Source organism: Chionomys nivalis, chromosome 2 (genome assembly GCF_950005125.1).
Source record: "Chionomys nivalis chromosome 2, mChiNiv1.1, whole genome shotgun sequence".
Classification (NCBI taxonomy): Eukaryota; Metazoa; Chordata; class Mammalia; order Rodentia; family Cricetidae; genus Chionomys; species Chionomys nivalis.
In genome coordinates, this window is record NC_080087.1 from 20,300,434 (window position 1) to 20,327,178 (window position 26,745).

The following is a 26,745-nucleotide window of genomic DNA, read 5'->3' on the forward strand; positions in this document are numbered from 1 at the left end:
TGGAGATGAAGGGCAAAGGTGCAGGGAGTTGGCTGGTTGTGAAAAGGGGGTAGGAGTATGGCTAGTAGGCTATGGGGTTTCAGAAGGTCATGCCCCTATAGGACACCACAAATAACCCTGCAATGTCAACCCATGGGAAGTCATAAATTTCTAGTTGAGAGTGCAGTTGACTCGGCTTCTTTTCTTAGACCAAGGTACATCCTTGGGGACTTCAAGGGGTTCCATCTGAGCCCATTAGGATGACGAACGGCACTCATTACAGCCGTGCTAAGGAAATTCTATAGTTAGAAGTAAATAAAAGATGTCTCCAGCAGAAGGTCAAGGGCAGCACTCAATATCCACTGCTCACGGACACAGACGGGGATGCTCAAGACCAAGGCCTTTGGGAGTCAGTTCCTGACTATCTGAGCAGTCTGACTGAACGGCCAGCTGCCATCTTAACTCCCAGCGAATCAGAAACTCAGTTCAGTGTCTTCTTTGGAAGGAGCCTCTCAGTTTCTGGGGATGACAGAGTCTACCCATAACTCCTGGTTTTTAATTTGACGGGAAACTTTATTCTGATCATCTTTTTGTGATACTCTTCTCTTAGCAATATGTATTTTAAAATGTTCTCACAATTTCATCTTTTTTCATCCCTTTAATTGAAAGTTTTACTTTATTTTGAGCATATGAGTATTTTGCCTGCAGGTATGTTTGTGCACCAGTTGCATGTCTGGTGCCTAAAGGAGGCCTGAAGAGGGAGCTGGATTCCCTAGAACTGGAGTTACAGATGCCTGTGAACTGCCATGTGGATGCTGGGAAAGGAACCCAGGTCCCCTGGAATAGCAGCCAGCGCTCTTGACTGCGGAGTCATCTCTCCGACTATTTCTTTTACTTTGAATGATTTAAGTAGAAATGGCTTACTTTTATTAAGTTTTTTTTGTGTAGTGCATATAAATCATTCTGAGTTTTCCATACACATATGTCATACATCTTGCTCCTACCTGCCCCCCACTCCCCACTCCCCTTCTCAAGACTCGACTCTCCTTTCCACACCTCCATTCCCCTTCCCACGCCTCCACTCCCCTTCCCACCTCTCCTGTTCTCTCCCCACCCCTTCACCCCTTGCTGGTTTACTTCCTTCTCATTGAAACTTCCTTTCTGCTTCCCTCCCTCCTGACATGCACACACGCTTGTATGTATATAAATCTAGATTCTGCCTATGAAGGAAGCATGTACTCTATTTTGTCTTTCTTCCCACACTACAAGTGTCTGTTTCCCTTTAGAACTCTGTCCTCCTGCTCATAAACCCCTCTTCTGCTTTTATATCCCATATACATACACACCACATACACAAATACACACACACATATATTTAAATCTAGATTCCCCCCATGAGAGAAAGCATCATGTCTTCCTGAGTTGGGCTTATTTCTCTTCCCCTCATGATCTCTGTTTCCATTCATTTTCTGGCAAATAACCTTATTTATTCTTCTTAATGGCTGAATAAAATCCTATTGTGTGTGCATCTGTGTGTGCACGCATGCACATCATGTGTGTTTCTGTGTATGCACATGTATGTTGTGTGCTTGCGTGTATGCACATGTGATCTGTGCATGTGTGTGCACACATTTATCATATCACATTTTCTTTACTCGTTCATCTATTTCTGGACCTCTAAGCTCCTTGCATCTCTTGGGTTTTATAAGACGTACAGCAATAAACATAGATGTGTGTGTAGCAAGCGCCATGGTGTGACGCGATCTTTGATTCCCGCGAGTGTCTGTCCACGCTCGGCGCAGCTGTGTCATCGGGGAGCTCTAATTTTAGTTTTCGGAGGAACCTCCACACTGACTTCCGCAGTGGCTGTGCCAGCGGGCGTTCCCCCCAGTGGTGTGTCGCCTTCCTCTTTCCCACACTCTTGCCAGAGTCTGTTCTCTTAAGGCAGCGATTCTGACTGGGGCGGATGGTGGGGGATGGGGTTTGTTCTTTTTGTTTCCCCCACTTTGCATTTGTGCTGCTAGGATAAGAGTGCTTAAAAAAATCTTTAAAACTCACATCTGAGTTTTCTTTAATTTAGAGTGGGAAGATCTAAGTCACACCACTCAGCAGGGACTGCAGTCAAGTCGACTCGGCTTGTTCCTCAGGCCCTTGGATTCTGCGGTCCTCTACCGTGTCCTCCCCTGCCTAAGGCTAATACTCTTTTACAAGTAGATCTCGGGCACAGGACTCGACGCCACTCATAATTTCACACCATTATGGAAACAGAGGAAAATACTTCAAAGTGGGCACTGAGGATAATCGACAGTCTTTTCCGTACCAGAACGATAAAAACCCAACCTACCTGGAATTTATCCTAAATGAATTTTACAAACACTTGGTTTAGAATCCCAACAAACCCAAACTAGCAGGGCTTATGGATTTTGTTGTTTATAGTTTTGGTAGCTAACAGGAGTCTGAGGTCTAGTCCCAGTTCTGCAATTAGCTGAGGGTTCTTAGCAAAATGGTGACACCTTTGAGCCTTAGATTCCTCATCCATGGGACGTGAGGCTGAAGCTCACAACTCATTTTATGAACTGGAGGACAGAGGTGCCCAGGGCCCTAAACCAGGTTTTGTGTTCTGAAAAACTAGAAAAGACGGCCACGCTTTCATTCAAAGTTACACGTGAATAAGAGTTCTCATTCAGCATTTTCCATCTAGACTTTCCACCTCTCCTGGAAGAATGTTTCGGGACAGTACGACGTCATCAGATCTCACCTGGAGGTACCATTGACTAGTAGTGGGGTCCTTGGCAAATGTTTATGTCTCACAGGCTCAAGTTCCTCATCTGTAAAATGGGAACAATATTTGCGACCCTAGACCCATAAATAAAATTAGAAAGCACACACGCCCTTCACTTTGCCCGCCATTCAGCTCTTCATATCACCCCATCTTACTACATGTTCAGAATTTGAATCTGCATAGGCCGATATAGGTTCCGTAGGTCACATACAATTTTAAAATAATGGCTTCCACTAACTCAGAGAAAACAGGAAAAAATATGGAAATATGAGGTGCATAATTCACATTTTGTCAAGAACACAGTTTGCTTAGAAACTAATAATATTAAGCAAAAGCGGGCAATATTCCCCACCCCCACCCCTGCAGAGCTTGAGTTTCCTACACGAAGCCACAAGACAATGTAGGAAAAAAAACCTCTCAAAACCCTTTCCAGTATGGATTTAAAAAGAGATTGGAGTGGATCTTCCTACTTGAAAATTAGAGCCGTTAGAGGAGAGCTGGCCGGTAAAGGACACGCGGAAGGGCGCTTCATTGTGCAGGCTCCAACAGCTGGCTGGGCAAGGGAGGAATTACTGAGCCCATTCACAAGGGGGCATGAAAGGTGGGCAATGGCAGTGGGAGTACAAATTTGATGGGTTAGTCAGTTTAGATAAGTGGAATGCATGTGCCCTGAGCTAACCTTTATTGCGTACACTCTACTCAAAAGCCTTTTTCCTCCCAACCCAGAACTGGAAGAGTCAAACAAGACTTCTTAGTGATGTTGAATGGACTTCAAGGGAGCAGATAGCATCCTCCATACTCCGGTCTGGCTGGAATCACTGGTAACACAGCCCTGGAGGGGATGGAAAGCATCCTTTGGAGTGGATGTGCACACAGTCCTTCAGAAAGCATCACTGTTAGGACGTGGTACTTTTGTCTATTGCAAGTTCCCGCTAAGGTGGTGGATGTTACCGGTGACATCGACTTTGATATTCATGTGGTCCTTTACGCCACTTCTGACACCTTGGCTATATGTCTGTGTCCTATGGTGGGATGTTCCGGGTAAACAAGGTATCACTCTACCTTCACTGTAACCAGTATTCCTATTTGCTTGGGACCTAGTCCAGCAACTCTTAAATCCTAGTTTGCTTCTGTCTCTGTGATAAACAGTTGGACTAAAAGCTGTAGTGAGAGGCCGCTTGTTTGTTTCCCGGCCACCGGCAGCTCAGACCCGAAATAACCACACAGAAATTATATTAATTAGATCACTGCTTGGCCCATTAGCTCTAACGTCTTATTGGCTAACTCTTACATAGTAATTTAACCCATTTCTATTAATCTGTGCATGGCTACGAAGCTGTGGCTTATTAGGTCTTCCTGTGTCTGTCTGCAGTGGGGCTTCATAGCTTCTCCTCAACTCCGCCTCCTTTCTCCCAACGTTCACTTTATTTTTCCCCCGCCTCGCTCTACTCCACCCTTTCAGGCCAAGCCAGTTTCTTTATTTATTAACCAATCATATTCACAACATACAGAGGGGAATCCCACATCAAAAAGCAACTTGGGAAGAAAGGGTTTATTGGCTTACACTCCTGCATCACAATCCATCACTGAGAGGAGTTGGGGCAGGGACTTAGTAAGTCTACTTGGCGCTCAGTCGGATCCTATTATCTTCTCTAAATGCACTCAGGGTTGGGGCTTCTTGGTCACAGTGTGCTAGCCAGTTTCTGTCACTGTAACAGATTCCTGAGATAAACAACCAGCAGAAAGAAACGTTTATTTTGATTCATGGGAGGTATGAGACTTCAGTCATTGCTAGGGAGCTGTCGCGAGGTAGACTATCACAATAAGAAGGTGTAGAGGAGCAAGCTGCTCACCCCATGGCAGCCAGAAAGCAAAGACAGAGAGGGTGCAGAGAAGGGACTAGGGTCCCAAAATACCCTTCAATGACATGCTCCTAATGACCTTTACCCTCCAACTAGTCTCTATCATATTTCATTTTCCAGAAGTCCCAGCAGCTGGGGACCAAGTCTTGTGCGCATGTGAACTTCTGAGGGATATAAGATCCACCCATGACGACCGGCTATCAACATCCCACTCTCTCTATGGTGGGATGTTCAAGGGTCCCATCTTTCTGTTGTCTTCCTTGTCAAGTCTGGTCATGTGACCATCCCTTATAGAGGTTCTCAACCAGTGGGTCACCATCCAACGAGGGGTAGCATATCAGAAAACCTGCATACCAGATATTTATATTAGAATTCATAACACTAGGAAACATAAGGTTATGAAGTAGCAATAAAATAATTTCATATTTGGGGGTCACCACAGCATTAGGAAAGGTTGAGAACCACTGCCTTATTATCTTAATGGGATATTGGAAAATAATTACTGTGGTCCGCTTATATTCTTAAGCTGAAAATGAGTCAACGGGGCTAGCTGCCCCACTCCCTTCCACTACTAACATGCAGCTGAAAAACAAACCAACGAAAAACAAAACAACAACCACAACAAAGCAACACAGAAACAAACCCAAAGGGATTGTGGTGGCACATGCTGGATTTCCAGCCCTCAGGAGGCAAAGGCAGGAAGATTGTGAATCTGGGGCCAGCCTGGGATACATAGTGAGATCCGGTCTCAAAAAGCCAAACAATAACAACGACGGTTCTTCTGAATCTTAACTGACAGCTATTTTTGATTGTGGTTAGGACCTTCGAGCCTCAGGAGGAGGAATCATTCTGCCCGACAGGAATTCTAACCCAAATGACGGTAACCCCTGGTAACCCTATGCACAGCTGCGGTAGCCCTTTCGGAGTGTCTAGGTTACCCCAAGTTTTGTTTGTGCTTGACATAAGAAGGTTTTTCTTGACTAGGGGAGCTCAACCCACCTGTAGCACCAGGAGAGTGTGTGGAAGGCCCAGAATGTACCTGCTCCTCACTGTTTCCTGCAGTTTTGAATTTCCTGCACCTTTCTGAAGCGCAGTGGGAGCCCAGAGTTATTTACTGAATCTGTGTTCCCTATTCCCATGTTGCCTCACTCTGGGACCGTAGCCTCGGTATGCTTCCTCACTTCTCTGAGATGAACCATGGCTGCAGCTGGGCTCCTGCAGGTGAGGCTGTCGTGCTGCGCAGCTGACGAGCTGGCTGATTCAGCGAGAGGAGCTTTTCCTATTGATTTTTCATGGGCACGAAGGAAAAAGATTTCCCACAAAGGCAAGAATGTGTGTTGAAAAACATATAAAGCATGCTTTTTTTTTTTTGACAGCCAAATCATCTTTATTGAGGGAATGGGTCTTTAGGAGTGGGGGTGGGCCTGGGCCCTCACTGCACAGCTTGTTCATTGGCACTGCCTCCAGAATCCTGTGGCTTCATCACATCTGGAAGCTCTGGAGGGCTGGAGAAGGGCTCAATGCGCAGTGCTTCAAAGGCATCATCTGCTCGAAAGGCCAGGCCCACTGTGGCTGGGGCCTGTGGCCGTGCTGTCTGGCTAGTGAAGCCACACTCGCCCAGAGTTTTTCCATCATCAAGGAGCTGGTCATCCTTGTACAGCCGCTGCTCATCCGGCGGCCGCTTGAGGATGCCCTCAACGATGCGCTTCAGCTCGAACACCGTACTCGACTCCTTGGCGTCCGTGAAGATGGTGGTCATCCCGGCGGCTGCTTCTGGCTCGACCTAAAGCATGCTTAATATGCATAATCATATAACATGTAAAACTGTTGCATTATGATTTGATTCAAAATGTATTAAAAGTGACTGAAAGTTAAAAGCAATTCAGGGTCTTAAATTTTGAGGACTGGTACTCTTCTGCTGCTGTCTTCGGGTGCTGTGGTAAGATGCCATTATCAAGAGCGATGGATGGAAGAGTTTGTTTTGGGTTAGAGTTCTAGAGGGATAAGGCAGACGATAAGAGATGAGCATGGCATGCCGAGGCAGAGTAGGGGACGCCACAGCTATGGAGCAAGGGAAGGTGTGAGACAGGCGGAAGGTCTGTCCTATATTTATGGCACAAGGAGAGAGCAAGGTGTCTCACTGTGACCGATGACTGACAGAGGCCCTTGCCGCCTTTAGTTAGTTGGTCACAGGGTCTCATTGGTCACAGTCGGCATCTCCTTGAGGTGAACTTCTTAACTATGATATCATCTGGCTCAGTGGGGTCAGAGCCAGGTATGGTGCTCCCTTCTCTAACATACCAACTTTCCGTGCTGGAGTGAACCTATTGTCACCATCCCCTGCGCCCTTGAGGGAATTTATAAGATGTGCAGAGACACCACCCTCTCATTGGCTTCCTCCGCTGACTCCTGCCTACAGCAATGAGCTCTTAGTCAGGGCTTAGGTGGGAATGGTCTCACAAATTAATGCATGAAAAGATGTTGGGCTCAGTGTGATTCCTGGGCATCTTTTTATTTTTTTTATTTTTATTTTTTATTTTTTTTTGGTTTTTCGAGACAGGATTTCTCTGTAGCTTTGGTGCCTGTCCCGGAACTAGCTCTTGTAGACCAGGCTGGTCTCAAACTCCCAGAGATCCACCTGCCTCTGCCTCCCGAGTGCTGGGATTAAAGGCATGCGCCTCCACTGCCCGGCCTGGGCATCTTTTCATTAACTCAACACAATGGCAACAATGTAGTAGGGAGGGGAGGAGAATGGAGGAAGAGGAGAGGAGAGGTGGACCTTTATAGAACGTAGACCAATGTATTCACAAATACTTGTGGCATGAATGAGGCATTCTGGGGACTTTAGATTTGTTTTTTCATCTTGTTCAATGAACAAAGTTCAGGGAGTACTGTGAACAGGGTGGGAGGTGGGAAGGGTTAATTAAAAGTGTAGTTTCTGTCTGTTGAAGATAATATAAATTATACGACTCTAAAGGTAGCCCATTGCCTTTTCTCAGAGGTCCCAAAAGTCACCCTGAATTTACTGCCAGGCCCTGAGTTCTTCTGTTGTCTCTGGAATTTTTAGCCAGGGCCACCAAACTCTCTCCAATTCTATGGCTAAAGTTGGGCCTGCAAATGAGGGGTTTACAAAGTCCCACTAAAACCAATCAAGCCCACAAAGGGCCCAGTGTGGCTGGGGGGTATGGGCAGGACACCAGGACTCCCTGCCCTCCTGAAGATCTTTTGCCCATCTCTATATCCACTGGGCTATGTTTAACATCTTATCTGATATAACGATTCAAAATCTAAAAATCTCGGCTCTAGCCGACAAACCTAGCTCAAGACCATTTGGGTGGATCACGTGACCTATCTCTGCATCTCATTTCTGATGAGATGTCCCACTGCCTGGGGCAGGGCTGTTTGACCCCTCTGTCTAGTAGGATCATGTTTTGCATCTTGTGTCCAAGCCTCTGATGTAGAAAGTTTTCTTCATAGCCTGGTACCTCTGAATTCTAGAAGAGGATTCTTTGCTTTTATTAGCTCCCCATCCCCCCTTTCCAGGTTAGGTACAGACTCTTATCATGTCACAACAGTTGCCAGGCTTGGTTAACAGTGTAAGTGTTTGAAAGGGCCATCTCCTGGATTCTGGGCATTTACTGGACACCACTGTCCCTCCCTGCATCAATTATACCTTAACTCGCCCACTGCTACTGTGCCTGCTGCGTGCAATGTGGACATTAAGCTCTTGGGCTCCACCCCAGAACACCCCTCCACACCTGTGGGAGTAGGCGATTATAGGACTGAGAAAGTACTTTCGCATTAACGTGAATCATAACACCTAGTTCTTAGAATCAAAGTAGAAAGAGAACAAAAACAACAGCAACAACAACCTCAACAACGACACAAATTTCTCTTTTCCTCTCCTGGGCAGGGCGCAGGCCGCCGAGAGTTGCACTTGTCTAACTCATGTGAACATGTTGAAGAGCAGCTCTCATCCATGTACAACAGTGCTAATGGTTATGTAGCATCTGTATCTTTAATGCCCTCAAATATTTAAAAACATACAGCATCCCAGCTAGGGAGAAGGATCAGTGGGCAAAGTGCTTCCTGCGCAAGCCTGAGGACCTGAGTTCAGATCCCAAGAACCACATACAAAATTGGGTCTGAGAGTACGTGCTCTCGGGGCTGGAAGGCAGAGACAAGAGGATCCTGGGTATTTGATGGCTAGCTAGTTTAACGAATCAGTGAGCTCCAGATTCAGTGAGAGCTGGTGGCTCAGAAAAATATGGTGCAGAGCAAACGAGGATCAGCCTGATGTTGATCTCTGACCTCTGAGAGCACACACACTGGGGTCCAACATGTACACACGTTCATATACTACACATACACAGCAACAACAACAAAGCCATGGCACCTTGTGTTGAAAAGAAATTTAAGCCCCAGCGAGGTGGTTTAGCATGCGAAGTCACTTGTGCCTGCCTGGACATCTGAATTCAATTCCTTACACCCCATGAAAAGTGAAAAGAACCAACTCCAACCGCTGCCCTCTGACCTCCACATGCACACCCATGTACACCCCCCTTACACACACACACATACACACACACCACATCACACATGCAAACAATAATAATTAGGATAATTTTAAAATAAAACAATTCAAGCGATTACAATCTTGGTTTATCATGTCGCTATCACACCGTTCTGGTAATGCACACGAATTCTTTGGTTATTCCAACTGTCATTATCCAATGTGAAGGAACAGAGGCCCTTTGAGTCTCTAAAAAGCAAGAAACCCCAATCTGGCCTTTGGGGAGGCACACTGCCCACAGGTGGGGTGCTAGGCTGGCTCTCCAAATCTTTTGGAAATCGTACCTGCCAGAGCCAATGCTGTTCCAAGCTCCAGGGCAGGAAGGGCAGCCAGGTATGCAGACTTTTGCCAGCCGATGTGGTTATTTTATTAGGCAAAGCAGTGCCTGCAGACTCTCGTCGAAACCCACCAGGCCCAGCCCAGTTTTGTGCAAACATTTTCAAAGGTGAAGTGGAATACATTAACAGGCACTAATTCTCAGAATTATAGTGTTTTTGGCTAATAACCCTTTTCCTTCTGCATCTGTCTCAAATACTGACACAAAGAAGGTCTTTAAACAGGGGTCACCCCAGTGGGAGTTACTTACAAAACCGTCAGCTGCTCTGTACCGAGTTGGGTATTGAAGGACCTTCCTAAGATGCTTAAGAAATGTCTTTGCAAAATTATGTAGGGCCTAAACTTTACAGGATCATAAAATGGAAGGACTGACTTTAGGGGTTGGGTAGAAAGAATACTGAGCAAAAAGAGGTCTAAGCTGGGCTCAGTGGCCAAGGCCTGTAATCTCAGTCACTTGGAAGGGCGAGGCAGGTTCCAAGTTCAAAGCTTGCCTGGGCTATAGAGGAAGTTCAAGGTCAGCCTGGGTAACTTACATAGACCTTGTCTCAAAATAAATGGTAAAAAGAGGGCTGGGGGCATAGAGTACTTGCCTACCATGTGTGAGGCTTCGTTTCAGTGACATATTTTCACATGCTGTAACATGTGTTGTCTGTGGCCTATTCTAGGGGAGAGATTCTCTCTGTTTAACCTGCTTCTTACTCTTTCTCGTGTTTCTGTCCCTCCTCCTGTCCTTCCTTATTAGTTTCATGGCTAACACTTTCTGGACCCCCGAGCTCTTAGTCCAGAACCAGATGTTAATACTTGGCCTATGGGAACAATGAGGAGACTGCAGACTTGCAGCAAGAAGCAGCAAATAGGCCGTTTCCCAGTTGCCAGCCTAGGGCTTTGTTCTTATCTCTGGAGGCCTCAGCTTCTTAGGCCCACGGCTCAAGGCAGCAGGTGCATTGCTATTACCTTCTGCTTCCTTTCTTGAGAGGGACGGGAAGTACAGGTCCCCACCAGGGCCAGGTCTGGGCTCCACCTTGGCTTAGACACCATCAGTACCTCTACCCTTTACCTATAAATCCATTCCGGGTAGCCACAGTCTGGTTCTTCACCAGAGCAAACTGCCACTGCTCCGTGCCTAGAGGAGAACCTCCATTTTTATTCCTTTGGATTCCTCTTAGACACGCTACTTATTCTCGTGATATGTTTGGAAGCTGAGGGAATGAAATGTCACCATACCACAGGCAACATGCGTGGGCCATTCATGCTCCCTGTTAGAGTGAGCTCTGTAAGAAAACCTTGCCCAGCAGAGGCACGGGTGACCTGAGGTCTGTGGAGCTCAACCTGTGAAGGGAAAGAATCTTGGTGCTATGTCAATCCTGTGCCAAAGCCTCACACACATTGACTGAAATGAGATTATTTTTACTTCGTACATCAGAGAGCTTACGCCAGGCATCGATGTGATTCTGTCTACGGCTGCTGCGAGATACTCACGTCATAGCTGTGAATGCTGAGCACAAGTCACTTCCATGGGGCTGTGAAGCGTGCCAGGAATTCAAAAATGTCATTAGCTTTGCCCTAAGTCGTCCATTATATAGTTCACATTTCTAGACAATTCTCTCTGCATTGTAATCCACACCCAATGCCAGACAAGTACTTTATCAAAGTAGTCTTTGGAGATGATGAAATTTTTATTTGAATTGAGCTATGCTTAGGAAATCACTATGGGATCTGGAGGCCTGATAAAAGCTTTTAGGTGATTGTACTGCTTTTCAATAAACAACATCATAAAAAATTCACCAGCAAAGTGAAGTCCAGACTACAACTACAATGCATTTTAAAGCCAAAAAATAAGTAAATAACACCCCCCAAAAAAACCAACAATAATTTACTTCAACGACAGTATATCTTTAGTCATTCTTTGCAAAATTGAACACATACTGATCTACAACCCATTCCTCAATGTAGGAGGCAAATATCAGATGCGGGCTCCATTTGGAAGAATAATGGCTGGGATTATGCACCTTGGTTGCCTGTGACTCTAGGACAAAGAAGTCCCAGAAAAAGCCAAATGGCCAAACCTCTGCCACCAGAATTCTGTTGTGTGTCTCCCTAGTGATGCCCAGGTATATGCCAGGTCCTTGGGTTCCAGCATCCTACTGCTAGGGATTCAGACCAATACAGGGCTGGAGGCTGCTTCTCTCTGCACAGGGTGGTAGTGATATACTTGGAAACACAGAGTATAAAAGAATAGCTATTCTTGTAGTATGGAGGCCGCTAGTTAGTTCCCGGCTGCTTAGCCCTGAAATAATCACACAGAAATTGTATTATTTAAATCACTGCCTGGCTCATTAGCTCTAGCTTCTTATCGGCTAACTCTTACATATTAATTAACTCTCCATTAATCTGTGTATCGCCATGTGTGGCTTACCGGGGAAAAGTTCGGGTGTCTGTCTCCAACAGGGCTACATGGCTTCTCCCTGACTCTGCCTCCTTTCTCCCAGCATTCAGTTCTGTCATCTCTGCCTACCTAAGTTCTGCCCTATCAACAGGCCAAGGCAGTTTATTTGTTAACCAATACAAGCAAGACATAGACAGAAGGACCTCCCACACCGTATTCTTATATTGACACTGATACAACATTTAAAATAAATGAAGAACCAGGTTTATAGAGTACTGCTTTCCTACCCCTTTATCTAGTCACATGGAAAATGGGCAAGACTCACCACAGTGGGTCTTTGTATCTGGGTCAGAGAATAATCTCATTAATGGACAGCCCCTGAATCCCATGGACTTTAACACTAGCTGGAGATTTTTCCCTTAAAAAAACAAATAACCAAGGAAATACATTTTAAGGAGCTAGGGAGATGGCTCTGCGGTAAAATTCTTATTATATAAGCACAAGAACCTGGGTTTGGATCCCCAGCATAGATGTAAAAAGCCAGATGCAATGGTGCATGTCTGTAACTCTAGCACAGGTTGAGGGTGGGCAGAGAAGGTTAGACCTCAGGGGCTTGCTGTCTAGCCAAGCCAGTAAAAACAGAGAGCTCCAGCTTCAGTAGAGACCCAATCTCCAAAACGAGGAGCAAAGAGATAGAAGACGCCTGGCATATACCTCTGGGTTCCACATGCACGTGGATGGTGAGCACACCTACATATACCTCTGGCCTCCACATGCACGTGGATGGTAAGCACACCTGCATATATACACCTCAGGAATGCATGCACATACGCACACTCACAAGGAAGAAACCCATTTTAACCCCTGACTGTGCTCTTCCTAATGCCAGAAGGCCAAGGTGCTTGCGACCCCAGAAGCAGAGATCAGAAGGCCAGCTGCAGTTCAATTACAGAGTGGAAAGGAACTCATGTTTCATCTCCCACCATTTCATTCTGTTAAAAGAAGCTCCTGGGGGAAGGCAAGCCTCAACACAGGGGAGTGTTTTCCTGGAGACATAGGACCAGAGCGAGCATGCTCAAACAGATTCTCCCAGCAGGAAATTCATTGAGTGGAAGAATGGTCGGAATTTCTGGGGAATCAAGTATTTTCTTCAAGGGTTTTATACCATAAAAGTTATTTATGATCCCTTTGGGGCAGACAAGTTTCTGAAAGCCACAGAAACTGTCTTAGCATCATAGACTTTGGATGCTGCTGCCTCCCCAGCTGAAGAATTCCACAACTGTTTTTTCTTTCTTTCTTTCTTTCTTTCACATCCAATAGTCCAAAGTTTGGGGCTGAAGATTCCAAAACAAACCACAAAAGTCACACTTTCAACTTCTGGCTATCTAGAATATAAACAGCATGTTTGTGGCTATTTTAAAGGCCACAGCCTCTCAACTCCAAAGGTCACTGCAGAGACCCATGAAGAGATTAATGAAGAAATGCTGAAAGCAAATAAAATCATCACTTTCAATTAACTTGGAATTTCCATTTCCTTAAGGATCATGGATGACTAAGAATTATCTGTGTGATGGAACTTTACCTACACATTTTGTGAACACTTGAAATTTTCCATAGCAAATAATAAAAAACAAAGAGAAATTCCCCAGGGAGAAAATACTGAGTACAGCAACCCTTGACTGTAATTATTCTTGCGACCCATCCCCTAGTTTGCTTGCTCATTCATGGCCTGCTTACCCCTTCTTGCCACCTTCTCTTCTTCCTCCTCCTTTCTTCTTTGTCTCCCTTTCCTTTCCCTGTGCCAGACACTTAAGGCAGAGCCTTCTGTGAGCCGGGCAAGCCTTGCCTATAGCCTCAGCCTCTGTCTTTCTCCTTCAACTTCCCTAAAGTTTCCTGAGCTGTTTTCCTGCTGGAGGAGACATTTGTGAACCATCACTTTTTCACCTTTACAGCTTCACATCCCGAGTTTGCTTAAGCAGTGGCTCTCAACCTCCTAATGCCACGACACTTTAATACAGTTCCTCATGTCACGGTGACCCCCAACTATAAAATCATTTTTGTTGCTGCTTCACAACTGTAATTTTGTTCCTCTTATGAATCGCAGTGTAAATGTTTTGGAGATAGGTTTTCCAAATGGGCCATGACTCACAGGTTGAGAATTGCTGCTCTACAGCTTTGAAATTTGAGACACAAAGGCAAAGGGAAGGAAATATTTTCTAAACTCACTCTAAACATGTGAGAATTTAATCCTGACAGGGAGGGCAGGTCCATGGTCACATCTCTATTTATCATTTAGGCACAGGTATAGATTCACATGAGAACACATTTGGAGGAGTTTCACCTCACTTTGTCTTATCGTGAAAGATTTCCGCACCCATGGTGGGACGGTGGAGAAGCAATTCTTTAGCTTTTGTTTGTTTACATTTATTTAATTTTATGTGTTTTATTTTATTTAATTTTACATTTATTTAATTTTATGCTTGTGTGTGTGTGTGTGTGAGTTTATTTATATATACCCCGTGTATGCAGAAGTTTAAAGACATCCCAAGAGGACATCAGATCCTCTGGAACTGGAGTTACAGATGGTTGTAAGCTACCATGTGGGTGCTGGAAACTGAACCCGGGTTCTCTCCAAGAGCAATAAGCGCTCTTAACTGCGGAGCCATCTCTCCAACCCTGAATAAATTCCTAATAATAACTAGAGAAACACTTGGAATACTCAAAGTGCAATGACCAACGATCACCAACTAACCAGGCCTAGAGCAGTCTCTACCCTGTGGTCCACTTCTTGGGCTACTAGTGTCAGTTGGTAACTATGAAGTACAGTTCATTCCCTGCCCCACAGCCATGATTCATATCCTAGAACTAAGAAACTAAGTGCCCACAAGTGCCAAGGAACACAAGGACTCGTGGGCTGAAGCCTGAAGGGAATGGCAACTCCCTTGTCTCAGGGGGTCAAACGCTGCCTAGATCCAGCTGTCTGCAGGCACGTGGAGCTTGCACCAGGGTTTCCTATCTTCTGACTAGTCAAGAGAATCTAGCAGGCTTGGGACTTCTTTTTGGGGGGAGCAGGGGACTCTTACTTCTTAAGTGTCCTTTTGTTACAGGGAGCGGGGCCCCTTGTTCGGGCCACTTGGCTACCTTACACCGGAAATAATCACACAGAAACTGTATTAATTAAAACATTGTTTGGCCATTAGCTCTAGCCTCCTATTGTCCAACTTTTACATCTTGATTTAAGCCATTTTTATTAATCTGTGTTTACCATGAGGTTGTGGCTTACCAGGAAAGATTTAGCATGTCTGACCTGGTGTCTCCATGGTGGCTCTCTGACTCTGTTTTCTTCCTCCCAGAATTCAGTTCTGTCTTCTCCGCCTACCTAAGTTCTGCCCTATCAGGCCAAGCAGTTTCTTTATCGATTAACCAACGAAAGCAACACATAAACAGAAGGACCTCTTACACCTCCCTTAACATCAGTGAAGAACGTGATCCGTGTATGACCCCTTTTTGTCCCCATGTCTCGCCATAGGCAGTTCGTTTGGGTACTATTATGGTTTGAGTCTGAAATACTCCCTCACGGTTTATGCCCTGGCTGCTTGGTCTCCAGCTGGTGCTGCTATTTTAAGAGGTTCTGGAAACTTTAGAAGCTAGGGTCTACCTTAAGGAACTAGGTCACTGGAACCACGTCCTTGCCAGGATAATACCTCCGGCCCTTTACAGTCTCTGTGTTTCTCATGATGTGAGCGGTCTATCTCGCCATGCCTTCCCTGCTATGTGGGACAGATCCCTGAAGCTGTAAGATAAAATCACTCCTTCTTTTCAGTTGTCTCTAACAGGCACAATGACAGAGAAGCAACTGAAACAGACATTCCCGTGGGGAAAGAGAAGACTTATAATTTGCTTTGTTATGTTTCTGAAAAGACTAGACTGGTAAAGAAAATGTATCTGTGCTGAGACTAGAGTACAGAAGAGATAAATGGGACATGGGACTTGAAGAGAAGAGTCTGGATTGTCACTAGGTCATCTAGTTGAGGCTAACTCATAGGATTCTTTCTATCAGGCAGATTACAAGGGCTGACATGTTACACCTTTTGAAACATACTTCTCCTGGCTTATAAAGTACCAGCAGTCATAACTGTTTCACAGGATAGTAGTGGGGATTGGACAGCATGCATTTGAAAAAAAAAGCAAGAATGGCTCATGAAAAAAATGAAAGAAAGAAAATGCTTTATCAACTAAAGAGAAGCCTGCATAAGGGTAGTGAGTGATCTATGCTTTGAATTTTGAGCATATTGGTTAAGGGATTTGGGGGGTTCAGCAGCACTGAATAAAGCAGCAAAGGAAATAAATGCAAGGGCTTGAGGAGTCAACTCAGCCCCGGGGAAAGCTGCAGTGAGAGGAACTGGGAAGCCAGGTAGAAACTGGAGCCTGGCCAGCCTCTGCTACATAGGTTATGATAATCCTGGCTGCAGGGGATCCTGGCTCACAAAACAAAATAATAAAAAAGGAAGTAAAAGTAAAGACTTTAGTAGTCAAGAAGGAGAGCTGTGGTCTTTAGGGATCCAGGATGCAGCACCGCAAAGACCATGTGAAACTTGACCAACAGAGCTGGAAATATCCACTGGCAAACTGAAAATTGTGGCTTGACTTCACAATCTTAGAAAGTTTTCAAGCCACTAACTTCAACTCTCTACCCTTAGGTCAAAGCATCAGAATCCATTTCAGTGCAGCCCACGGAAAGCAACAGCAATGCAGTCCATGATGCAAGCAGACCCTTGATTACACACAATTCCTGCATTGTTGCTGTCAGTGACAGGCACTCTCATGAGACCTTAGCTAAACTTCTCTTTAGTTCACAAATCAGTTAATAAACAGATTGTCTCTCTGTAATGTGTTAACTGTTCACAGGCAAAGAACGCTCTACTGTGGGTTTGTTCTTGAGCTCTCCCTTTAGGAAGCCATACACCTCTGTACATCCTTTGCTTCTTAGCTTTTAGTCTTAGAGGCTCAGTTGGCTCTCCACCCCTCTGGAAGCCCAAGAGTGCTGGTTTGATTTAAGAAAGCCTTAGAGTTATTGATATAATGTAATATTTTAAAAAGAGTAGACAACATTTTAGAGAGTTGTAGTGGGAAATTCTTTACAGTCTAGAGCTACTAGGAAGGCAATGTCCATGACCTTCCCAACATGTGCCCTTGGGCCACCTCCTTTAGGGACATTCTGCATCCGGCAGGAGATATATGCTTCACTGGACTCTCAGCAAGTGGAGAGGGAAGACATTTTTATTCTACTTCCTTGCCCTGCCAAGTTCTCTCTTACTGACATTCAGGATCTGGGGACTTAGGGTGGTGGTTGACCTGGAAACAAATCTAAAAGCAACTTTCAGCTGGTCCTGGTGGAAAAGACCTGGAGTCTCAGTACCCTGGGAGGCTGAGGCAGGGGGATTGAAAACTCAAGGTCTGCCTGCACAATTTAGGCAGACTCTGTCTCAACAGCAGAAAGTACAAAGAGAACTGGGAGTCTGCGTCCGCAGCGGAGCCCCTGCCTGGCATGCGCACAACACAGTTCACGCTCTAGTGTCCTACCTACTACCAAGGAAAAGAACACCTGTTGCTTTCCATTGCCAGTGGGAACCAAAGGAGGCAGGGCCCTATCACTGTATGTTGAACCCCTCAAAGGGGCCTCTGACTAAAAATAAGTTTCCAGATCGAATGTATTTTTTATGACATTCTAGGAATTTCACTGCGCATAGAATCAAGCATTCTTCTGAGGCAAGGTCTGTAGGTCTCATGAAATGCTGAGATATTTATGACAAGAAAGAGACCTCCACCCCTTTCTGTACTGGATATGGTGTTCTTTCTTTAACAAAATTATTTATTTTATGTGTTATGGGTATTTTGTCTGCATGTATGTGTGTGTACCACTTGTGTGCCTGGTGCCCATGGAGGCCGGAAGAGGGTATTAGATGCCCTGGAACTGGACTTATAGACTGTTGTAAGTCACCAAGTGGGTGCTGGAAGTCAAACCTGGATCCTCTGGAAAAGCAGTCAGTACTATTAACTCTTGAGCCATCTCTCTAGTCTTGGATGTGTTTGTCTTGAGCAGAGTGTTAATACACATCTATACCATAGACTGCACTTCAGTTCACATTATCTGATGCGTTCCAGTGCTGGATTATCAAAAAAAAAAAAGCTCATTTCTGATTGAGATTTAACATTGTTTTCCTAAAAAGCATAGCTGGAACTCTCATTCCAGTGATGGATACTGCACTACACCAATCACTAAAAAGACATCTATGCCAATAGCATTCCCTAAGTAGTTTAAGTGTCCAGAGGAATTTCTGCACTTGTCACCTAACTCTATCACAGTGGTCCTTAGAGCATGGTCTCCTGAACTCTGGAAGGACCCTGACAACTTCTAGGAGATCAGAACCATATCTGTGAGAATACAAAGCCAACTTTCTGCTTTTTGACAGTGGTCAGTAGTGGCATAGTTGGCCCGGAGACAGAAGGCGAGAAGGGCACAGCTACTAGCCCTGGTATCTTTTGCAATCACACTTGCAATGGTAACAACACACCAGTTTCTCTTGGAATGCTCTTGGTAGAACCATCAGAAACTTTTCATTGTGCTACATGTCACGCTGTAAGCACTCATCTTTTTAATATTCTAAGAGATGCGGGAAGTTAGCTGTTGCCTCTTGGCAGTTTGATGTAGTCTAAGAACAACTCGCTTTTCTCAGACCAGGGTGCTTAAATGAATAGGGAAAAAGCATAGAGAATTACAAAAGAAACCAAATATACAGAACCACACGAACATAGTAAAAATTTATGATAGGGAATATATATGCTGCCCTAAAGCACTGAGTAATAAAATTTCTCAATGCCTTTATAATCTGCCATGATTTCTACATGGGCTGTTGTTCGTACTTGTGACTCTCTGAGACGGCTCCCGTTGCAGGAACACTACAGGCACAGGGACACTGCAGACTCAGGTGATCCTGCTGGGGCGTTAGAAGAGACTAGGGAAGAGTCTAATGAGTTGGGGGCTGGAAAAATGGCTCAGCAATGAAGAGTATGGACCAGGGTTCAATTCCCAGAATCCACAGGGCAGCTCACAACTGTCTGCAACTCCAGTTCCAGAGAACGGGACACTCATGACAGAACACCAAAGTACATAAAATAAAAATAAATAAAATTTAAAGAAGAGGCTGATGAATTGTCTTCTACTGGGGTTCAGACACTTTGGAATTTACCCACTGAACTTTTGGGAGAGCTCCACGGACCCCAGTGAAAGAAATCTGCCTTTTGAGTCTTGATATACTAATATGCACAATTTCTCTTTCTCATACTTTGTTTTATCAGATTTTTATCATCCCTGCAATCCAACACACTATATAGCATTTGTCTGTGTGTTTACTATCTATTTCAGCTCATGAGATGAATCCTTAGGTTACGGTTTGAATCCTTGCTCAGGACTTGTGAGCGTACAAACCGTAGCAGACACTCAGCCAGTAAGTGTCAGATGGATGAGTAGACACGAGCAGCTGCCATGCCCTGTTGTGGTGGTTCTCAGCATGTGGGTCAGGAACATTGGAAACAGGTATTTCTAATGCTCTTAGGAACCACCGACCATAAATTTATTTTCATTGTTACTTCATAATGTAATTTAGCTCTTGAGTGGTGTGTCTCAGTTCCTAAGACTATCAGAAATATGTGCTTCCCGGTGGCTGTGACCCACAGGTTGAGAAGTGATGCCCCGTTAGGTCTACACAGAACCTGGAACTCTCATCTTTCTGTACCCAGTTCCTGCATTTAATGTCACCTCATAAATGTTGCGGTCTGAGTCAGCCCAGTTATTTAATCTAAACTGTTTTAGGGGAAGTTGATGTGCTAAAAGAACTCAGTGAGGGGCGAGCAAGATGCTTCAGTGAGCAAAGCCTTTTGCCATTGGGTCTGATGACCAGAGTGTGATCCTTGGAATCCTAGGGGTAGATAGAGGGAACTTTCACACATTATTCTCTGACCTCCATACATACACTGTGGCACCCGTGCAAGTGTATGCACACACACACACACACACACACAGATAGACACACACATACACATATACACAGACAGACAGTCACACAGAGAGAAAGAATAATCAAATACATAAAAAGAAAACTCAAGTTTATTAACACAGAGCCTCATAGCACTGTGGGAGGTAGGGGGTTGCCAGGCTTCCACAGAGAAAAGGTCAATGACCCACATGAGCCAGAGTCTCCCGCTTCTGTGCGCCAGGGCGGACAATGTGAACGTGGAACTCCTGAATATCTGGACTGTCATTGTATCCAGGAAAACAGGCTGTGTCCTCGTGAAAGAGATCAAAGAGCTGAAGGGAGACCCACCATCCAGACATCCCACCAGGAAATGTTTGCTTTGGCATCTCAATCTTAATACACTGATTTGCTTAATGATTCTAATTTAAAAGCGAGTAAAAGACAAATCCCATTGGCATCGAAACTTGGTTTTCTTCCTCTTCAAATAGTTGAATCACAAAGCAGTTTGTGGTATTACAGAAAACACTGGGGAAAAAAAAACCAGGAAGCAACCATAAACCTGCCACAGAGAATAAATATTTTCAAAGACAGGATAATAAAAATATGAAAATATAACAGATATGAGAGTACGCTATATACAGCCCTTTCTGTATTTTATTTTAAACTCAAATGGCCTGTTTTTCTTACTGTGGGTTATCTTGGATGTAAGGGCAAACTCCAAATAAAATATTTAAAAGAACAAAGTAATCAAAGTCTTTGAACTTTCTTACTGGACATACTCAGTTCTTCTTGTATCTAAATGTGAGATTTCAACACAGAGAAGCCAAAGTTGTTTTTCATGTTTTTTTTTTAAAGTGTTTGTGTTCTTTTTTATTAATTAAATTTGAAAGACAATTTCAACACACATCTATATGCATACTGAACACGCTCACCTCCCCAATCTCTCTCACCTTCCAAACACCGTCTCTGCCTCTCCTTAACACAAACCTTGTTGTTCTTTTAAGTTAGATTTTCATTGACTTAGATATTCCTCTATGAAGAAGGATGGAATTAACAAAGTAAAACTGGGTTCCTACAGAGTCCAGAACATTTTTTTTATTTATCATACAAACCAGCCAGTTTTCATGAACTCTTTCCTCACGGGCAGTCAAGGATTCAGAAGTGTCCCATTCGACAGTCCTTGCCTCTCACATTGGAAGGGTTCAGGACTGACTCTGGCTTTTCAGCTTACAGACTCCCTTCTTGGGAGATTGTACACAACTGCCTAAAATTAACAAGGTCTCATTGACCAGGAAGGGCTCAGGACAGAGCTAGGAGCCAGAAGGTCCCCTCTTGCACTTCTTTTTTTTCCTTTTAATAATTACTTTTTGTATCCATTTTTACTCTATGTGCATTGGTCTGTGTAAGTGTGTTGGATCTTGGAGTTACAGACATGTGCGAGCTGTCATATGGGTGCTGGGAATTGAACTCGGGTCCTCTGGAAGAGCTTTCAGTGCTCTTAACCACTGAGCCATCTCTCCAGCCATCTCCCCCTTGTGCTTTTGTGGAGGTTGAAAAGCCCCAAGGTAGTCCAAGTTGATTTCAGTTCATCTGAACATGGGTAAAGGCCAACCACTTATTTTCCTTTTAGTGCTTATTCTTTTGTTTTTAAATTTGTATTTCTTCTGTTTTCTTTTTGAGACAGGGTCTCATGTCACCTTGGCTGGCCTCACACTTGCTTTGCCCTCAGGGATGACTCTGAATTTTGAGCTTCCTCCTCCACCCCGCCAAGTGCTGGCATTAAAGGTTGATGGTGCTGGGACAGAACCCAGGGCCTCCTGGGTTGTTAGTACTTTACCAACGCAGCCACATTCCCACAGTTTCCCCTTTGTTCTCGAAATGGTTTCACGCGTTTCTTTTTTCTTCAATGCCCTATTTGTGGTTTTAATTTTTTTAAAATTTAATGGCCTAGCTTCTGTAAAGTTAGTTAATAAGAGCTGGTGCAGCCTGCCCATGTCCTCTGCGGGAGCACTAAAACTATTAGCAACCGGGTGTCCCTCCACACCCGCCTGACTCCCACAACTCCAACCCCAGCCCAGCCTGCCTTCAGCAGATACTTCATTATAGCTGCTTCTCTCTCTCTCTCTCTCTCTCTCTCTCTCTCTCTCTCTCTCTCTCTCTCTCCCCCCCCCCCGCCCATCATCATCAGAGGCAGCCTTTTGCTCTTTCTCCCACAATAATAAAATTATTTTTATTATTGCGTTTTTTGGTCCTGATCCATCAAAGTACTCTTCTGAAGAAAACCCAACAAACACAAGGTCAGGACTTAGATGTCTTTGTGGTCTACACACACCTTCTGTTGGGGTAGCACACGCCTTTAATCGCAGCACGCAGAAAACAGAGGCAGGGAGATCTCTGGGAGTTTGAACATGGTCTGAAGAGTGAGTTCCATCCAAGACAGTCAGGGCTACACAAAGAAATTCTGTCTCAAAAAACCAACAAAACAAACAAAAACAACAAAAAAACCAACAAAACAAACCAGCCAGCTTTCCTATTCAGAATTTCTTCTCGGCATCTCATCTTCACCTTCTTAATTCCTGCTGAACAGCATAGCTGTTCTCAGAAGGCATTCTGTCAGAACAGGGCCATGCTGAGGTCAAGGGATCCTAACTCCATGGAGCTTCAGGGGCCAGAAATAGCTTCTTTGCAACTTTAGAGGTCTCAGATGGGAACAACACCCCAGGAATTGGATGCTGCTGCCTTTGAATACCTAGTATCTCACTTTTATTGGCTGACAGGAAACTGGAAGTCCCCACCCTTCTGGGAAGGAGTATTCCAGACGGAGCAGCTGTGGGCTGTCAACATGGACGCATTCATTGCTGAGAAGTGGACAGAAGGGGTAACTGGCTATGAACCACTGCCTGGGGCTACAGTTACCAGACACAGAGGACAGGAAGGAGGGGGACAGAGAGGACCACATCCTTGGGAAAGGGCAGATGTCTCCTTTGAAGGATGTTTTGGGAAGGAAAGAAGCCAAGATGGATCAGGCAGATGGAATGGAATGTGGTATGTTTAGGGGAGGCAGGAGGAGTATGGACAGTATTACAAGTCGTGAGTGTTTGCCGCTCACGGGCGCATGTAGCTTCAGAGCAGGGACCAAGGGAGACTCACGTGCTTCTTGCCCACCTTTCAGAGAACTCTAAAAAGAACATGTCCAGGGGTGTGGGTGTTGCTGTGGCGTTTAACACCCATGGAATTAACTAAAGTATTGACACATGTCACAGGCTCTGCTAGCTGCTCACAACGTCAGTTCTTCCTGCATCCTGCCTTGCATTTTTGACCCATGCAACCTTCTCTATTCCTGTGAGACTCAGTTCAGGTGACACCTCCCCTAGGCAGACTCAGGACAAGACACCCCCCTCCCCAACCCCTGCCATGAATACCCCCACCTGACATTCTGAGGCTCGATCCTTTTTATGGGACCACCTCTCTCGTAGGCCAGGACCCTTGGGAGCGGGATCCATATCTTGTTTCTGCATCTCCCATTCCCGCTACTGCGCGCTTGGCAAAGACTAGATGCCCGCTTCCTCCTGGGCTGGATGAACAGACATAATGAGACCATAAGAACCATGTCAGCCAAGCCCATCCCAAATGCAGGGAGGTATCTGTCACCCGGCAAACACTCTAAAGAATCTAAAAATCAATGAGGAAGGAAGAAATATTTGGTGGTGGTGGTGGTGGTGAATGGCATGGAAATGGTGGTCTATGGGTTGTTTATCAGAGCCGCAAATTCTCAGTAACACCCCTCCCCCAGGTGTGTGTGTGTGTGTATGTATGTGTGTGTGTGTGGTGCATATGCTTTGAAATCACACACACACACACACACACACACGTGCGCGCGCACACACAGTACAGGCTTCCTTCAAACTTGCAGTGAAAGCCTCTGCTTTGGCCTCCTGAGATTATAGGGTTGAGACAGCAGGTGAAGCGCTTAGTGCTTTTGCACCTGAGAGCAGACCTCCTTCCACAGCTTGATCATGTGCAGTAGAAATAATTCTTATCAGTTCACAGATGACACAGTGTGATGAGACCAAAGTCTTTTGTTCTGTTTTGTTTTTTAGCGTATGTGTGTGTCCCCTTACCCGTGCATAAATGTGACCATGTGGAGGTCAGTCCCGGTGTCTTCCGCCAATCCTTTCCACTTTAGTTTTTGAGACAGTGTCTCTCACTCATTGTTTTGGCTAGCCTGCCTGGCCAAGAAAGCCCCTGGAATTCTCCCGTCTCCACCCAGAGGCTTGCCCCATGTCTGGCTTTTTATATGGGTGCTGGGGTGTGCACTCGGGTCATCAATACTCATGGAGCTAGGATTTTATCCGCTGAGCCATCTTCCTAGGCCCTAGACATCTTAGGGCCACCAGAGGTAGACTATTGTGTCTAATGGCTACAGTCCCTTTGGCCAGCATCTCTTCATCTCTCCCTTCCCCCACTGCTCTCTGCAGAGCTTAGCTCTCAGGCTCTAGGGATTATGGCACCAAGAGAGAAGTCTGGGCTCTTGGAAGGTTCGGCCAGCACTCCTGGTTCCCAGAAAGGATATTCAGTATACTCTCTTGGCCACAGAGTAAAGAGCTGGCAGGATAAACTGCTTGGCCATAAACATTGAGACCAGGAAAACAAGTAATTCACGTCTCTGACTCTGGTTTGTGGGTGGGGAGTAGGTGGAAGCAGTCCTGATATACCACAGGCTGTCATGGGCTACATGTCTCCTATGTGGTCATCTGAAGGTTAAAACATATTTCCCAGTCATGGCGATTTGACAAATGTAAGATTCAGGAATAGATAGAACAGCTTCAGGCACATCCTAGTCATGCTTTCTTACCTGCTCCCTGTCCCTAGTCATCAAGAGGATAGAGACACGTACAAATATCACCACCAGCGGCTAGCATTTATTGAGCAGGATGGTGTGCAGGAAATGTAAGACCACTGATTTCCCTCTGAAAGGCTCTCCCTCTGGGTGGCAAACAGAGATGATCGTGATAGTGACAAGAACGCAGGGCGCAGCTGATTCTGTTGCAGAGGCTCAGAGGGTGGAGGATCAGGGGAAATTTTGTATTACAGGATTGTAAAGCCGACTGCACCTGGCACAGAGCTGGAGGTGTGGTTTTGTAGTCAGCGGAATCCCAGCAAATGGGTAACGATTTTTTAATATGCACACAGAAAGACGATGCCCTGATTTATAGGCTTACGGATTCCTACAGCACAAATACTCCGGACATAGCCAAACTGCTACAATGTAATATGGTTTGTCCTCTCGAAGGCACAAACTGACATTCCACTGTGAGTGTAATGACACTGAGAAGTGGTAGAACCCGTAGGTGACTGCCTACGGGAGCTCCAGTTTCTTGAGGGCACTAATACCACTCTTGTAAGACTCCATAAGTCTCAGGAGGCTAGCAGAAAGCACACCAGTCTCCTTGTTCCCTCTGTGGTAGATATGCCCCCTCCCAGTCTCGGCTATGGCCAGACTGGAGGTCTTCAGGGGGTGAGGCTTTAAGAGGAGACTGGACTAATAAAGGGAACCTGCAACTTGCCCTCCTGCTTCAACCAGGTAAGGTTACGGTCCTTACCTCCTCTGGAGGAACCATTATGAATGTATAGAGCAGTCCTCCCCAAATTCTGTCTGTGCTGTGATCACGGACATCTAGTCTTCAGAGCTGAGAGAAAAAAATTACCCACTCTTGGGTATTGTCTTTTAATTATTAGCGTGAATAGACAAAGCTTCATCTGTTTTATGGGGTAGGGAAAAGTCTGGTTAATCACCACCATTGTAGCCCATTGGTAACTGAGAAGCCTGTATGGGAACCAGACAACGCAAATGACACAGAAGATGGGTGGATAAGGGTGTGCTGGCCGGATGGCATAGCTCTCCCACTGTGACACAGGAGTCATTCAGTTACCCACTTCACAAATGACCTTCGAATATTTATTACTACATGCCAGATCGTATTTTCAGGTGCTGAAGTAATGCAAGACAGACAGACAGACACGTGTCTTGTCCAAATGCAGCACACCCTAACACTTCCCTGAGTGCTGAGCTCTGGGGGAGGCAACGTGAGGCTGTGTACAAGGCAGTGAAGATGGTGCCTGGCCTTCAGGCTGGGGAAGGACCAAGAGAACAGCCACAAAGTCCCATAGGATGAAAAGCAGCAGGTCAGCATGGCAGTTGAGAATGTGACTTCGGAAGTCCAGCTGCCTGTGCTTGCCTCCTAGTGTCTTTACTAAGGGTACTAAGGGGGTGCAACTCAGGGTGGGCCACCTCTCTGAGCATCATGTTTCGTGTGTGTGTGTGTGTGTGTGTGTGTGTGTGCGTGTGTATAGGTGAGTGGACATGCTCACTCATGGGCATGTATGAGAGATCAGAGCTTGACATGGGGATGTCTTCAGTTGCTCCCCACTCTATTTGCTGAGACAAGGTCTCTCACTAAACTCTTTCAGCTAGGCTGCCTGCCCACCAAGTCCGTGGGGTCTGCGTGTCTCCGCCTGCAACACCAGGGGTTACAGGTGTATGCAGCCATGTAGGCTTTTAAGCTCAGATGCTCATGTTTGCGTAGCAAGCGCTTTACCCTCTGAGCAGTTTTCCTTCCCCCATTCTAGGGTGAGATCCTAACACCTTCATTTAGGATTGCTGGGGAGATCAGCAATGATACACAGGTGCTCGATACAACCTGACATGTAGCCCAGACTCAAGAATAAGTCAGAGAAGAGAGCCAAGGACCCCAAGAGTACTGGAAAGGATGTGGCTGGAGAGAGGAAAG

General features: G+C 45.4%; 2 protein-coding genes across 2 annotated transcripts in view; both read right to left on the reverse strand.

The window, feature by feature from the left end:
- The window catches only part of Ust (uronyl 2-sulfotransferase), a 286,573-nt gene that overhangs the window by 47,438 nt on the left and 212,390 nt on the right, over positions 1-26,745 (reverse strand). The gene's annotated exons all lie outside the window — the stretch shown is intronic.
- On the reverse strand, positions 6,000-6,389 carry LOC130869925 (elongin-B-like). The gene has a single exon (XM_057762425.1). It carries the CDS (start codon positions 6,380-6,382, stop codon positions 6,056-6,058), a length of 327 nt encoding a protein of 108 aa, XP_057618408.1. The 5' UTR covers positions 6,383-6,389; the 3' UTR covers positions 6,000-6,055.